The sequence below is a fragment of the Lepeophtheirus salmonis genome, chromosome 3 (assembly GCF_016086655.4).
Source record: "Lepeophtheirus salmonis chromosome 3, UVic_Lsal_1.4, whole genome shotgun sequence".
NCBI lineage: Eukaryota > Metazoa > Arthropoda > Copepoda > Siphonostomatoida > Caligidae > Lepeophtheirus > Lepeophtheirus salmonis.
The window spans coordinates 31,268,685-31,281,524 of record NC_052133.2 but is presented as its reverse complement, the minus strand read 5'-3'; the positions used below and the strand labels follow the sequence as shown (position 1 = coordinate 31,281,524).

General features: G+C 28.5%; 2 protein-coding genes across 6 annotated transcripts; one reads left to right on the top strand and one right to left on the bottom strand.

Annotated features, from left to right (window-relative positions):
• The first annotated feature begins 2,491 nt into the window (after positions 1 to 2,491).
• LOC121114933 (phosphatidylcholine transfer protein) lies at positions 2,492 to 4,928 on the top strand. Of its 2 annotated transcripts, none has more exons than XM_040709050.2 (3): positions 2,492 to 2,978; positions 3,654 to 3,827; positions 3,888 to 4,928. In XM_040709050.2, exons 1-3 carry the CDS (start codon positions 2,812 to 2,814, stop codon positions 4,594 to 4,596), a joined length of 1,050 nt encoding a protein of 349 aa, XP_040564984.1. In that variant the 5' UTR covers positions 2,492 to 2,811; the 3' UTR covers positions 4,597 to 4,928. The 2 variants fall into 2 exon arrangements, with proteins under 2 accessions (XP_040564984.1, XP_040564985.1); XM_040709051.2 differs by having other exon boundaries at positions 2,514 to 2,997.
• Positions 4,929 to 4,937: 9 nt separating this feature from the next.
• LOC121114932 (uncharacterized) lies at positions 4,938 to 12,557 on the bottom strand. 4 transcript variants are annotated; one of them, XM_040709049.2, is made up of 8 exons: positions 12,315 to 12,557; positions 6,983 to 7,175; positions 6,555 to 6,907; positions 6,343 to 6,491; positions 6,125 to 6,272; positions 5,909 to 6,047; positions 5,620 to 5,845; positions 4,938 to 5,535 (listed from the first exon to the last, which is right to left on the bottom strand). In XM_040709049.2, the coding sequence occupies exons 2-8, from the start codon at positions 7,169 to 7,171 to the stop codon at positions 5,504 to 5,506; spliced, it is 1,236 nt and encodes a 411-aa protein (XP_040564983.1). In that variant the 5' UTR covers positions 7,172 to 7,175; positions 12,315 to 12,557; the 3' UTR covers positions 4,938 to 5,503. The 4 variants fall into 4 exon arrangements, with proteins under 4 accessions (XP_040564983.1, XP_040564980.1, XP_071743409.1 ...); XM_040709046.2 differs by having other exon boundaries at positions 4,938 to 5,385; positions 12,315 to 12,490; XM_071887308.1 differs by lacking the exon at positions 12,315 to 12,557 and adding an exon at positions 7,274 to 7,483.
• Between the last annotated feature and the right edge of the window lie 283 nt (positions 12,558 to 12,840).

Sequence of the window (12,840 nt, the reverse complement as noted above, 5' to 3'; positions counted from 1 at the left end):
AACTTGTCATTTAAAAATTAGTGTAGTTCTCTATAGAATTCTGTATTTGTAATTGAATATATTATACATGTACATATAAAATGATTTTATAATAATAATAATTAAATACTAGTATACTTGAAGGACTATAGTCTATAATACATTTAATATAGGGTACTGATGACCCCACAACATTGTTTGCAAAATTAATTTTCCACAGATAAATCTAAAAATTAGTTTAACTTATTTTAATCGTTGTCATAAGCGTAATTCAACAGTTTATATAGTCAAATAAATCAATATTTTACTATAATCTTGTAAAAAATATGTTTTTTTGTGGCTCTGATCCTTATTAATATATTAATGATAACATATAGAAAAAATAGAAGACGAAATAATTACAAAGAACGTCGAGTACTCCCGCTCGTCTTTAAAAAATCAAACAAGGATAATTTTTTAAGCAACCTGGGATTATGAGTACACATTGCAAAAAAGTCAACAAATTACTAACTGTGGGAAAACATAAATTCTAAATTTTGCAAGGAAAGGAAGTAAGTCTAGGAAGATTGATTGACATGTTATAATGGGCTCAAAAAGAAAGAAAGAATCCCTAGTTTTTTACGAGTTCCGAGTAATACTCTGCTTTTTTGTGTCTTTTTTTATTTACTTCATAAAAGTCGAGTACCAATTTACGAGTTTTACTCGTGGCACATCACTAATAATAACTATAATTATATAAATAATTAAATATCATCTAGGGGCGACGATTTTTGCAAGGCCCTTGCCCTGCTATGAATGCAGTTTTACAAAAATAAAAATATATACAGAAATTGTAAGAATAAATATTTGTAAAAAGACCATAAAAATAGAAAAAGAATCGACCTTTATTAAAAAAAAGGTCATAATAAGATAAAGTGATTCGATAAAAATTTAATAAAAAGATACCCCTCAAAATAAAAGGACCCGCATTTATTGAAAAATAAAGTTAAATTATTTATAGAAATACAAATCAATTAAAAAAAAGGTATCATGTTTGTCTTTGCCGAGAGCCTACCTATTTTAAAACTGGCGCTGTTTATGTAGTAGTGGAATCCTTTATTTCTGATGTAAATAATAAATTTAATGGTTAATGTAAATATGAAAAAGATATAATAAAATGTAGTTGAGAATACTACAATTTCAAATAATAGTCTATTACATTTTATTCTCAATATGAATTAATTAAGATTTAATCTAATATTTTATCCAACTTCATTGATTGAATTGGTATAGTTTATAATAATAATAAAATATTTCTGCTTTCAAAATAAAATGTAATTTTCGGATATTTTCATAACTTTGAGTCAACAAAACCTCTTTTTTATCTATAATTTCTATATCATTCTTGATTAATATAATTATGAATTATAGTATGGGGATTATTAAGTATTATCAGTTAAGATTGCAGTTATTTTTTTTTTTTTTCCAATAACTTCCATCACATATAAGTATAATGAATCACAAGAAAATAATTGAACCTTTCTACTCAATAGAAAATGAATATAGAAGTATGTTTGAAGAAATAACGTACATTTTTTAACAATTCTAACTCAAGTGTGACAAGTGTATAGCTACACTTTTAATAAAATATGACATTAATACTGAAGACTTAGTTAATGCCTAATATACCTAAATGTGTATCTATTTCATGCGTTTTATTGTTGGTGAAAATTGACATTGAATAATTGGAAAAGTATGGACTTGAACAAAACCATAAGAACCAATAGACACAAAAATCATCCTCAATTATTTTAACAGTCAAGACACGATTCAAGACTGAAGTACATTTATTGAGTCTATTAGGAAAATAATTTTATGGTATAATTTGTATCAATATAATACATGATTTATATAAAAATTTAGAATAAGACTCAATTATCTTGCATCAACGTTCTTAAGGATCAATGTTTTATATAGAACTCAACATCTAGCTAAATGTATTATGAAAGAAAAGTAAAAAGCCAGGAACATGTTTGTTATTTGTTCTCCTATTCCCAAAATTAATTTACAATACATAATAATCATATTTTGCAATCCAATGAGCAACATCAATCTTAAGTAAACTAGTCAGTATGATTAGTTAATTACGGGTTACAATGTGTATTAATTGATTATATCGATGCTCGAATCAAATATGGAAATCAACAACAAGTGGCGAGGATATTTAGTATCTAATAGTAAGCAAATATTATTTTATAAAAATAATATATTTTTATTTGAACTTCCGTAACATAAAAAATGCATTTCTGTAGCGCAACCTCTTTAAAAAAATTAAACAGTCCCGTATTTGTCTGGACTATCATTAAAATAAATATTTGAACTTTATGACTAGATTTGATTTAAGTAGGTACTCAACGACATTCAATAGTTCATAATAAACTTTATGAGTAAAATAACTTTATTAATCTTTAACGATACCAAAATTACGTAAAATAATATTTTAGGACATGAATGAGAGTCCAGATTCTTTGTAGAAATGTTTGTTTGTTTATTTTGTCGTCGCATGATTTTTTGGCAACAGATCCATATTTATTCGTGATTTTTTAAAAATCGTTAAGTGATTGAGATCCATGTTCTTTGACTCGCTCAGGATTATTACTAAATTATTATTTTGACAAGTGAATTGAATATGATGTACGCTACAAGACGATTTGGGACTTTTGTATCTTGAAATCCGGATAATAACAAAGCCTAAAAATCACAAATGAGAAGTTGAGGTTTTGAAAGGCATTCACTCTCGGATTCATTTGTATGAACACTCTCCTCTGATCATGCTTCACCTGAAGTCCTAAAATGTTTGCGTTTCGTCGAATGATGAGGATCTCATCCGGGATTCTTCAATATTATAATAATGGAGCTTCCAATAAGCAGAACCTTAACACATTTTCATTACTGCACAATGTAATCCCTCGGAGAGGTCCAAATGGAACTGCATCATCCTGTCTTTTGTCACTTTCTTGGTTCGTACTGCCTACCTAAGTCCGTCTTTTCAATTGACTCTTAGATAGGTTCCTACTAAAAACAAATAACTCATTTCCTTGCATCTCATACCCATTTAAATCAACATATGCGAGAAGCAAACATAGAATAAGATTATTTGGGTTTTCTTCAAAATTGAATATTCTACAAATCATTGCTCTTCTAACTCATGCTTTTCGATGACTATTTATGTGAGACAGTTTTCGATTAATCAATTCTGGGCTCTGATAATTAGAGTTGTTGATGATATAAACATCCTAATAAATAGGAATTAAGAAATGTATATATTGTCACATCAGTGTTAAGTTGGTCTAATTTCGTCCGTCTATTGTTACATTTTGTCTCGTCTACTGTTAATTTTGTCAGTTATGAAACAACAACATATGTGTTTTTCATGACGATTACGAAACCAAACAATTTTTTTGAATGTTTTTTTTTAAGTAAAAAAAAGAAGATAGTAATCTAAAAAACCATTTTCCTCTATGTTTGTTTCTCACATACTTTTTTCATTATTTCATGTATTTCAATCCATCTTCAAATTTGTTAGCAAAGTTTTCAATTTATAAATCCCTTCTCATTAATCTTCAAAATATTTTATTTCAATTTTGTGTAATTCAATTTTATAAGACACCCTCTTAGAGTCAAAAATAATTCAGGTTTGCCTCTGCCTCTTACCAACACGATGAGGAGGATGAAGAATCTAAAATAAAATCTCATTTCCTTGATTTAGAAGAAATCGATGAATTAAAAAGAAAGACCCTAATATGTAAATGTTGTCGAAAACGGAAAGTACTCAATGATAGAGTAGATGGCATTTTATACTGTTCATGGTAAGTAGTAATTTGATTTGTGTTCCTTCATAAATAATGATGACTTATATTGGCTATCAGTCCCTCTTCTCAGTTCAAGATTGAAAATCTAGAGGAGGAAGATGGTCTGGGCTGGATTCCATTCCTGGAGCAAAAAGACGTTCTTGTTTGGAGAAAGCCTCATCCGAAATTGGATGGACTGTATGCTTACAAAATGTATGGTCGTTTCCATGATGTCTCACCAAAGGAGTTTCTTGCTGCTCAATTAGATGTGTCAGAGAGTAGAAAGTCTTGGGATACTTCCACAGTTGATTGTAAAACTATCAAAGAAAACCGCATTGACTCTGTGGGTTCTACTGATCAGGTATATTATTGGGAAGTGGCGTGGCCAAAGTTTTTTGCGAATCGAGACTACGTATGCAAACGGAAAGTACGAATTGATGAAAAATATGGAAGAATAGTCATATATACCGAGGCAATTATTCATCCAGAATGTCCTCGTAGTGACAAAAAATTTAGGGTGGATGACTACGTTTCCATTTTAACAATACAATCAGTAGCTGGAAGGAATATGGATTCTAAGGGACTTGAATTCTCATTAACAGCCTTTGAAAATCCCGGACTCAGTTTACCAACATCAATAACAAATTGGGTGGCAATGAGGGGTTTACCACAATACATGCTCAATATGCGCAGAGCATGTCTTGAAAACAGTAAAATTAATCGGAAAATATCTGGCATGGACTCAAATAGGAATGAAGATAAAATGGCACAGGGAAATATGTTTTAGTAGTAAACCTTTTATTGGTTCCTGTTCCCCATAGAAATGATTACAACTCTAATAATTATATCTCATAATACCTATTATTTTTTAGACATTCAAATTGTATTTACACAATACACATGTCTTAAGGCTGTTATTAAATTCATTCTTTGTCTTCATAATATGTACCACGTATTGGAATTGTTTAATTTTTTGATTCTATTCTTTATATTTCATACGTACAATAATTAATTAATAGTAGTTTTTATTATATTATTAAAATTGCATACTCCATAAAAATTTCTTTTTTTGTAGAAGGAATAATTTTACAATAAAAAAACTTAAGTTTTAGAAAAAAATATACGTTGTATTATTAGTACAAAATACAAATAAATTTGTATGTATGTATCTTTATTCAAAATATCCAATATAAATATGGTTTGGTTTTATATAAAAAAGATAATTACTTAAGTAAAGAAAGCTTTTATTAAAAAAATTATATTTAGGTATGTATTTGGTACACTTTAAAAAAGGATCACTTTTTCTGACTTTGTTTATCCCCACCACCACCACCTCCAAGATTGTCGTTGATCCGCAGTCTTCTTCTAGTATAATTTCGATTTGGTAAGGTCAAGTTTGACAAATTGATGGTGGCAGGATCGAATCCAAGACCAAGGCCAAGTGGAGTCATAACAACTTGTGGTGGTGACTGAGAGTAGTTTTGACGATTTTGTGGCGGAGGAGGCGGGGATCGGAATATTGATGTCGAAGAAGCCTCATGAGATTTACGCTGATTAGGATCTTTGGTGGTGACAGCTTCAATAAGATTTGAAAAATGGAAAGTGTATAAGTAGTAGTAAGGAACGAGAAAGACAGGGAGAAGGAGGGGGATGTGTCGAGGAGGAGTAGGTGAAATATTTAAAGCTAATCACAGTTAAATATAAGCTGCAGAAGGCGAAGAAGTATCTATATCGAAATAATATATATATTGTATAATGTTGAAGTCAAAGGATAACTTTAAAAAAATATAATTATTTAGTAGAGTCTCACCTTTAGCTCTGTTGGCACATTTCTTTTTTGATTTTGGAGCTGAATTTGGTTTTCTTTTACGTGTTTGTATATGATCTTTGCGGTATTGAAGGGGTCGATCAACACCGTGTAATTTGAAATATAGTCCACAAGCATTACATATAGAGGAACCACTACCATCCCTTCTCCATAATGAAGTAGTCTTTGTAAAACAATTAACGCATTCGGAATTTTTATTCCGTATGCTCTAAAGAAAGGAATAAACAAATTATTCATTATCCGTTATGGTAAGACATAATAATTATATTACAGCAAACTTTCGAAGAGGTTCAATATTCCGTGGAGAGGAAGACATGGATTGGTCTGAATTGAATGATGAATCGTTAATTGTTGGGGATATACAACTGGTATCACGATCAGTATCAGAGTAGATACTTCTTGAATATTCTCTATAAAAGATATAATAAAGGAATCCTTGAAATTAATTTATTCAAAACTTTTTAAATTGGATGAAATGTTAACTTACATTGAAGAAATGGAATTGGTTGTGGAGGTAACTATAGAAGAGGTAGATGAGATGGCAGGAATAGGAATATTTGCATTTGGCATAAACTTCTGATCATTTCCGTTAATAGAATGCGTATTAATTGAGCTCAATAGTCTCATTCCATTGGCTAAAACAATTATTTTTGTATATTGTAATAGTTAATTTATTTTTGATGTAATACTGATTATATTTCTTACATTCTTCAGATTTGATATTGTAGTTGTTCTCTTGTTCTTGAGATTGAAAGATACTACTGGTGTTATTGTTGTCCCAACAAGGATTGTCCATGCTCATATTTTCATACTGGGGATTATATGCTTCTAATGTCGCATATGAAATACCATGACTGTATAAAATGGACATAAGCACTAGGTATAGTTTATGTAATTAATTAACTGGCAAGACTTACGTTTGTGGAGCCTGACTTCTTGAACATTGGTGGAGATCGTTATCAAAGGAATTGGATGAGGAATGAATTATATCGTAAGCACCATTTTCATAGCTCTGATTGTAGTAACCACTACTGGAGTGAGTATTATCTAATAAAGCTATATTAACTGATTTCGATAGAATATCATCATCCTGACATCTACCATTCATATAAGAGGGAGAGAGTGAGGACAGTTCGTTGACCACAACACTTGCTAGAACTTCAGGAGAATCACTATTCTGAGACAGAGGCTCTGAAATTACAAGTGGTGATGAGCAGGATGGAAAGGTCAAGTCGCCAGAATTACTTTCGTGAAGGAAGATGGAGTTGCACTAATTATAAGTAGTAAATAATTTATTAATTGTTCATAAATTTCAAATCATTTTCATATCAATGAGTAGTCTTACATTGTCAGAGGTGTCACCTCGAATCGAAGTTAAATCTGGAAACTCTGGAGAGAAAAATTCATAAAATGACGAATGAGAAGGCATTATTAGATTGTTGCTTTGGGAGTTAAACTGAGATGTATGAGCGTGAAAGATTTGGTCGTTGTGAAGAGGTGTATCGGAAGGAACTCTTTGTGATAGATCCACCATTTCACTGCAAAGAGTTATAAATAATAAAAATAGGGTGTTTTTTTTTTTTTTGCAATTCTAAAACCACAACAACTTGTCTTCAATTTGTTGATCACTACATACATATATAAAAATGGTACTCCAATTCGAATGGAAATTCGTAAAAATGAGATGATGCTTTGATTAATATATTGTTTAGACAATTATATGGGAAAACCGTTTTCTTAATGTGACTTGCGTCATTTGATCTGATATTGCGCGGGAATTATAATTTATATGTTCACATTGGCAGTTTTTTATTTTTATTGTTGTTGTTGACTCTTCATTAAGAGTCTTTAGTGGAGGTATTTAGGGTACAAAATGATTTTATTTTTTTCTGTAAATGAATACTCTACGCATAGTTCTTGTCGACAAAAAATGTATACGTTCATATATATGTGTGTATGTATGTATTTCTGAAGACTAGAGTAAAATAACTCAAAATATCATGTTCGAGTGTTGTGTTCCAAATGAAACTTTTTTATTATTATTATTATAATTTTTTTTTTTGAAATACACTTGTTGGTATATTATTATGTTATGTACAAGGAAATTTAATTATTTCAATGATCTTACATATCTCCAGTTATTCTAATTAATGCTTTCCATGTAACGTACTGATAATGACTTGTTTAAGCACTCATTTCCTACTACATCCAGGGGGGTCTGGGGGGGGGGCTGTAGCCCTCACCATTTATTAAAGAATGATTGCTTTTTACTAGAAAATTTAATATTTGATTTTTTTTCAAAAAGTTTAATATTTGAAATTTAATTTATTTTTTCGATTTTTTTTTCCAAAAAATTTAATTTCCTGTGAATAGCTTTAAATTTTTGAATTTGTTTTCCTAAAAATTTGATTTTTGAAATTTTTTTCTAAAAAATTTAATTTTCTGTAAATAGCTATGGATTTTTGAATTTTTTTGTAAATTGGTTTTAAAATATATAGAAGTAATGATTAAAAAAATAATCATAATTTATTGTCAAAAATTAATCAATTGTATAAATTCCAATGATTAGCCAGAAAGATCATCAATAAAATAAAACCCAATCCAGGATTTGAACTTTTATAGATGCAAAACGATAGGCAAGGGCGTAAGCAAAGTTATATATATATATATTATGGTACTATATATTTTTACCCCTCCTAATACCCTGCAGAAGCACCTGATGGGAAGCAATTTTTGACATAAATAGTAAGTTTATGAAGAAAATTTGATACAAAATGGCTGAATTGCCCATACTTGGGTTTTTATTTGATGATAATTAATTATAATTTTTACACGGATATCATAGCTTGGTTGAAAAAAAAATTAGATTATATTTTTTAACCTCCCAAGTATTCACCCCAGAAAAAATCAATATTTTTTTGCCCTTTCTAATACTAATATCAAACCAAAGTAATTTTGGAAAATTTACTTTTGTTTGAGATTTATTTATAAAATCTACGTTATTAATGCAGAGTTGTGCATCCCTTATTTTTGAGTTTATCCTTAAAACGTATTTGATCTACAAAATAACAATGTAGCAACGAGTGTGTGTAGCTACAGCTTAGCGTTTCATATTAAGAAAAAAACGGGGAGTACATCGATATTAAAAAAATTGTTTCAAGAATGTCGACGCCTCCTTTTTGAGGTGCGCTAAATATATTAGAACTGCTTGACTACTTTCAGGAGCGTCTGCAAGGTGTGGACTAGAAGGGCTGTAGCCCCCTCAATGAAAAGTTTTGGAAATTTTGCTTTTTACTAGAAAATGTAATATTTCAATTTTTATCCTAAGAATTTCATTTTCTGTGAATACCAATGGATTTTTACATTTTTTATCAAAAAGATGTAATATTTGGATTTTTTTTTCAAAAAAAATTTAAATTAAATCTTTAAATTTTTTTTTTAAATAATTTGAAATTTTTTTTCCAAAATATATAAATTTTTCTGAATAGCTAAGGATTTTTGAAATTTTCTTATTAAAAATTTAATGTTTGAAATTTTTTGAGAATAACTATAGACTTTTGGATTTTTTTCTAGAAAGTTTTTATATTTGAAATTTAATTTTTTGAGAATAACTTTAGATTTTTGAACTTTTTTTCAAAAAAAAATTAATTTTTTTAATTAAAAATAATTTTTTAATTCAAAAAAATAATTTTTTTTTAAAAATTTTTTTCCAAAATATATCCCCCTCCCAAAATAAATAAATATATATATATATAATCCTGGGACGCCCCTGACTTTATATAAGAAATAACAATGTAGCAACAAGCGTATGGAGCTAAAACTAATTGTGTCATATTAAAAAATAAAATGAAAAGGGAAATATTATCGAACGAGGGTTTGCGTGTCTGGTTGTCGAGGCCTAATAACTCCAAGTAATGTGAATCATTCCCACTAATACACTTATAAATCTATAAGCAATTAAATTTCTTTATAAAAAAATATTGTCATTATACTTTTCATTTAGTTATATTAACTATTAATAGATTTAGGAATAAAAAACTCCTACCTACTGTTCACATATCAATCAAATAACTACACACAACATACGTCGCCCATTTGACATCCATACATTACAAGTTAACAAAAAACTTTTTTTTTCTATATGCACATATTCCATCAAATTAGTGGGTGTCTCATTTTTTTTTTTTTTAAATTACTCTGGTGAAATAACTTATTTAATGAAGTTGAGACTAAGCTAATGATGTATTTTAAACTGAGAACCCATCAACTCAGTCTAATTAGTACGTAATATGTACATAATATATTCAAAAAAGCAAAAAAAAAAAAAAAATACATGATTGAATATGTTGATGAAAACAGTTTAAATTTTTTGATGAACGGAATACAATACTTAAAAATAATTCAATACTTTTTAGAGGGGGTGGATATACAATATTAAGTACTTACATAAATCGGATAGGCTTGTATGTATACTACTAGTATGTGCCTATATAAATCTATATAAAATATTTATATATAACTAACTGGTGTACTCGAACTCTTTCGAATTTTTGTAAGTAACCCATTAACACCTTCCGTGATTATATGAACACCGTAGTTCTTTATACACTTAAATCAATTAATCTTCTTAATCCGAAAATATTGAAGAATATTGTATATATCATATTCTTCCTTGAGTATCTCTGATAAATTTCAACAGTTTATAACAATATCTTTCCTAGTTAATATCGATTTTTTCATCAATCTTTCATTTTTGAATTGAATTATTCACAAATCTTAACCAAATTAACTTTAATTTATTTTAAATCCTCTTATATTTTGTTCCAATGGTTGAAGATTTTATTTGAAAAATTGAAATTAATAAAAATATGTTTGAAATGTGTTCAGATCTGTATAGTGTGATCATTCGAACTCAGCCTTTTCTCAAACTTAGGATGTCCATTTTCTTATTTACGTCCATAACAGCTATACTCATTCAAAAATCTTTAAAAAACTTTATCGATGTTAATGGGTGAATTAAACTTCGTGACCCCTTTTGAGGAAATAAAATACTTCAAATAAAATATTGACGGAGGCAAAATGTGCTAAAATCTTCATAACTGTATTTTTTTTATTTAACAATATTGGATTATTTTTTCAGTAAAAAATATTTTGGCCTCTAATAGCCTCCCTGGGGTTGTTTAGATCTACATAGGGGGGGTTATTAGATTTATAATTATTACTTATTCTTAATTTGATAAATTTTTGGATTCATTAGTTAAAAAAAAAAGAATATATATTGCTATTTTAAGGATTTATTGTAAGAAAAAAAGTGATAAATATTTATTGATCAGGTTACTAAAAACACCGTCAAGTATTCACTTTCCAATTTCAGGCTGACCGATTCACCCGTTTGCTAGTTTATTCCGATAAATGGTTTTATTATTATAGAGAAGATTAATAATTATGTAGATTTTGAAAGGGATCGTAATTGAAATATATTAAATCCATGTAAATAAAATCCAATTTTTATCAATTAAAAAAAACGAAATCAACAATTACATTTACTTTGACAGAGTTACTCATTACTCAACAAAGCTACTCAATTTTAACTTTATGTAATTTAATTATATTTTCTCCCTCTGAGGACTGAAGTCTAACTACAACATTCAAAAGGTCTAGACCAATTGAAAACCCTTGTTCCTGGGTTTCAAACTTTATTTCCCTCTTTCCCAAAAACTTAATGAATTAAGAAATTTCGCATATTTTTGTACATGAAAAGAGCAACTGGTGTCATCAACCCAAGACCAAACTAGGATGACCTTCTTCCTGAATGAGCAAGAATTATAATTTATATTAATTAACTAATGATCTTCCACTTCTATTAATAAATTATTCTGATTTATCCTTTAAATGCACCTCAAATTGCACTTCAAGTAAGAAAAACATTTGATTCACAATTATGAGAAAAGAAAACAACAATAGATTCTATTGAAAAGACGATGTCAAAGTCAAATGAAGGCTTTAAACGATAGTGATTACTCTCTTAGGTATCTCAAGTATCCCATACATTTGAATTTTGTACGAAATTGCTTTTAAGTTGACACATTACAACTTTGCAATATTATATTTCTCAAATTCCATGACTGCTATTCTATTATAAATGAAAATATAGTGTAAATACTCAATTAACGTTACCTATCAAAATCATAATACCATCAACTTAATATACTATATGCAACACCCTGATTTAGCAATGATCAAGGATTCTTATTACGAGGACTGATCTGCTTAGACTATCAATACATGTAGGAATATTCACGAAGTTTTAGTTGATGGTGTTATGATAGCTTTTGATAGATAACAGTAATACAATCAATAAAATATCTTTAATACTATGACAATAATTAATTATAAAAGATAAAAAAATATTGGAAATTTAATATACAATAAAAAAAGTACAAATGAATTTTCTTTTAATATATATATATATATATGTAGGTATTGGAAAAAAAAAGTTCTTGCATGATAATGAAACATTACCTAAATATTTATACCTAGACCGAAGGTCCTTATCATATTAAAAAAAGAGAAAGAAAAGTAATTTTTGATAGTGACTACAAAATACATATATTCAAAAGAAAAAAAAGTTAATTCATTTATGATAATACAGACCGACATGGCACATATCAACTCACCTTTCAATTTACAACATTGAAACTTTGACAAACGAGAAACGAGAATGAGAATACACACAAAACAATTAATGTGTTGGTTTGTTAAAAAATAAATCAAATGATTAGTGTAATATTTAATGATTGTCTTCAAAATCGGTTTGGTAGTAAGTGACCCCTCTCCTGATAACATGAATTTTAATTTTTTTTTTCCTATTTCTAATTTTCACACACCCACGCTACTACCGGCCGTTAAACGAGGGAATTGGGTGCGCTTTTTGAATAATAATATGGTGTAGTTTTTTTATAATATATATATGTGTACACTAATTTTGTGACACGCCGAATTGTTTTATTTATTTAGTCTTGGTTTTTGGTCTCCTAACCCACAAAAATATATGTATTAAATATCATGAATGCTAATAACTATACACAGAGCCGTACCTAAGATTCTTTTTTTTTCGGTGGTGGGGGAGGGCTTAAAAACTTTTAAAATCTGTGTTGAAATGTTGTTCATAAAATAATATATTTTGATATTTATAACTCTTTT